General features: G+C 37.0%; 1 protein-coding gene across 1 annotated transcript; it reads left to right on the plus strand.

Annotated features, from left to right (window-relative positions):
* Positions 1 to 1,432: 1,432 nt before the first annotated feature.
* Positions 1,433 to 2,084, plus strand: LOC117170853 (protein GVQW3-like). The gene is made up of 2 exons (XM_033357898.1): positions 1,433 to 1,775; positions 1,948 to 2,084. Exons 1-2 carry the CDS (start codon positions 1,433 to 1,435, stop codon positions 2,082 to 2,084), a joined length of 480 nt encoding a protein of 159 aa, XP_033213789.1.
* Positions 2,085 to 2,427: the final 343 nt, after the last annotated feature.

Raw genomic sequence — 2,427 nt, forward strand, 5'->3', positions numbered from 1 at the left:
TAGAGCTCCAAGGAGATTATGTTGAAAAATAAAAAAAAATCTACCCAAAAAAAATTGTTTTTATACTTCATTCTAAGGACTTATTGAACTACCCTCGTACTTTTTCAAGAAAAGACATTCTTGTTTATTTTACTGGGCGGCGCTTAAATGTAGTCATCTCTATAAATAATAAAGATCATAAATCTTGGTTCACTGATATAATTTAAAAACAAATTTTTCATCGAAGTGAAAAGTAAAAAATGATGATATATTCTAAGTAATAATGTGAAATTGAAAAAGAAGAAGTATTAAATCACGATTTTGTGAAATGCTAAAAATGTAAATAATAATAATAATAATAATGATATGAGCCTCGGTGGCTCAGTTGGTTAGACACTCGGACTTCACCTCAGAGGTCCGGGGTTCGATCCCTGAGCCGGTACCTCTAGAAATTTTTCAATGTACTTTACCGAGGTTCTGGTGGTTCGGAACCCACCTTAAGCTGTAGGTCCCCCCATCGTGTACTTGACTGCAACCCAGTCGGTCAATGATGGGGTAAAAACCAGGCTTTCTCCAATATGTCTGGACAGACTGCTCTCATCAGATCACTTGATTGCATTGTAAAAATGCATCCGTGACTGATGATATATACCGGGACAGCCCCGTGCAAAATGATCATATAAAAACCAACTCTAACCAAAAATGCCTTCGACATATTGGGCAGTATAAGCCTGTGACAACATTTCGCCACAGAAATGTTTTTTATAATGAAAACCTGTGAAGTGGCAGTTGTCGTGATCAAAAACGTTTTAAAAGTTAAAGAACCACCTTGAACAATATAAAAATGATTTAGAACTCCAAATTAATAACGTGAAACTTGAAAATTTCTCTCCTCTTATAATTGCCCCCGAAACTACCCTTCCACGTGAACCTACGCAGCGGAACATATATATGTATGAAAAAAGCATGAAAAATAATCAAACTTAGGAAACACTGTTAGTCGATATCTTTTTGTTCTTTTTTTGTTCTTCGATAAAATATAATACGTTACCCAAATTCTACCCCTAAGTCATACATGACCTCCCCTGGTCATCAAAAACGTTTTAAAATTTGGAAAATCACCTTGAAAAATGCAGAAATGATTTAGATGTCCAAATTGATTACATGGCGCTTCAAAATTTCCCCCTCATTATAATTTTCCCGATAAACTACCCTTTCATGTGAACGTATACAGCAGAACATATATACAAGGGCTGTCCCGAAAGTACCAGACCTATGTTCATGTCTTCGCGCGGAAAGACTGAGGCGACCTCTGGAGGGTACGAACGTCACCAGAAACTCCTTACCTTCTCGACAGTAACCCGAGATGCCGATAAAACGAATTAGTTCCCGCGCAGCGTGTATTTGTTTACATCGATTTTTTGCGTTCGTGGCAATTCGTTTATTGCCAATAATGACAGAACGAACCGAACAGCGAATTTCCATAAAATTTTGCTTTAATCTCGGTAAAAATTGTGCGGAAACTATTGAAATGTTGCAGAAGGCCTTTAAAGGTGAGTGTATGGGCGAAGCACAATTTAAAGAGTGGTATAGGCGGTACAAAAGTGGCCGCACATCTGTTGATAGTGATCCTCGTTCTGACCGACATTCAACAGGAACTTCGTCGGATAATGTCGAGTGTGTGTGTGTCGCAGTTGAACAAGATCGTCGTTTGACTGTGAGACAACTAGAAGATGAACTTAAAATACCAAAAAGTACTGTTTGGCGAATTTCAACCGAGAATTTGGGAATGACCCGTGTGTGTGGAAAATTCATCCCGAAACTGCTCACAGACCAATAAAAAAAACCGATTAGAAACCGCTTAGGACAATCTGGAATTGATCAATACTGATGAAAACTTTCTTAAAAAGGTTATTACTGGTGATGAAACATGAATTTATGGTCCTTAATTGGAAATGCTGCTTAAAGCACATCGATTGGACGATAAAGAGACTGTTGAAACTAATGGGACGAATGCACTAAAGGCGATTACGAAGTCTGACTTTCAAGAGAGCTTTAATAAGTGGAAACATCGATATAAGCGTCTTGTTCAATCAAATGGATAATACTTTGAAGGATGCCACCCCACGGATAACACAGAAAAAATCAAGCGCCGAGAAATCGAGGTAGGTCGGATCATTTTGGGACAGATCTTGTATATATGAAAAAAACATAAAAAATATTACAACTTGAAAAACACTGTTAGTTGATATTTTACAAATATTCTTTTGCTCTTTGATGATATATAATACGTTTCCGAAAAACTACCTATAAGTCATACATACCCTCCCCGCGTCATCAAAAATGTTTTAAAAGTTAGAAAACGACCATGAACAATGCAAAAATGATTTAGAACTCCAACTTAATTACATGACACTTGAGAATTTCCCCTCTTATTATGATATTCCC

The sequence above is a fragment of the Belonocnema kinseyi genome, chromosome 4 (assembly GCF_010883055.1).
Source record: "Belonocnema kinseyi isolate 2016_QV_RU_SX_M_011 chromosome 4, B_treatae_v1, whole genome shotgun sequence".
Lineage (NCBI taxonomy): Eukaryota > Metazoa > Arthropoda > Insecta > Hymenoptera > Cynipidae > Belonocnema > Belonocnema kinseyi.

Excerpts from the sequence above, each read along its gene's own strand:
- LOC117170853 (XM_033357898.1), top strand. The coding sequence starts at position 1,433 with ATGACAGAACGAACCGAACAGCGAATTTCCATAAAATTTTGCTTTAAT. Across the intron at positions 1,776-1,947 it reads CGAGAATTTGGGAATGACCC|CACATCGATTGGACGATAAA; the intron begins GTGTGTGTGGAA and ends TGCTGCTTAAAG.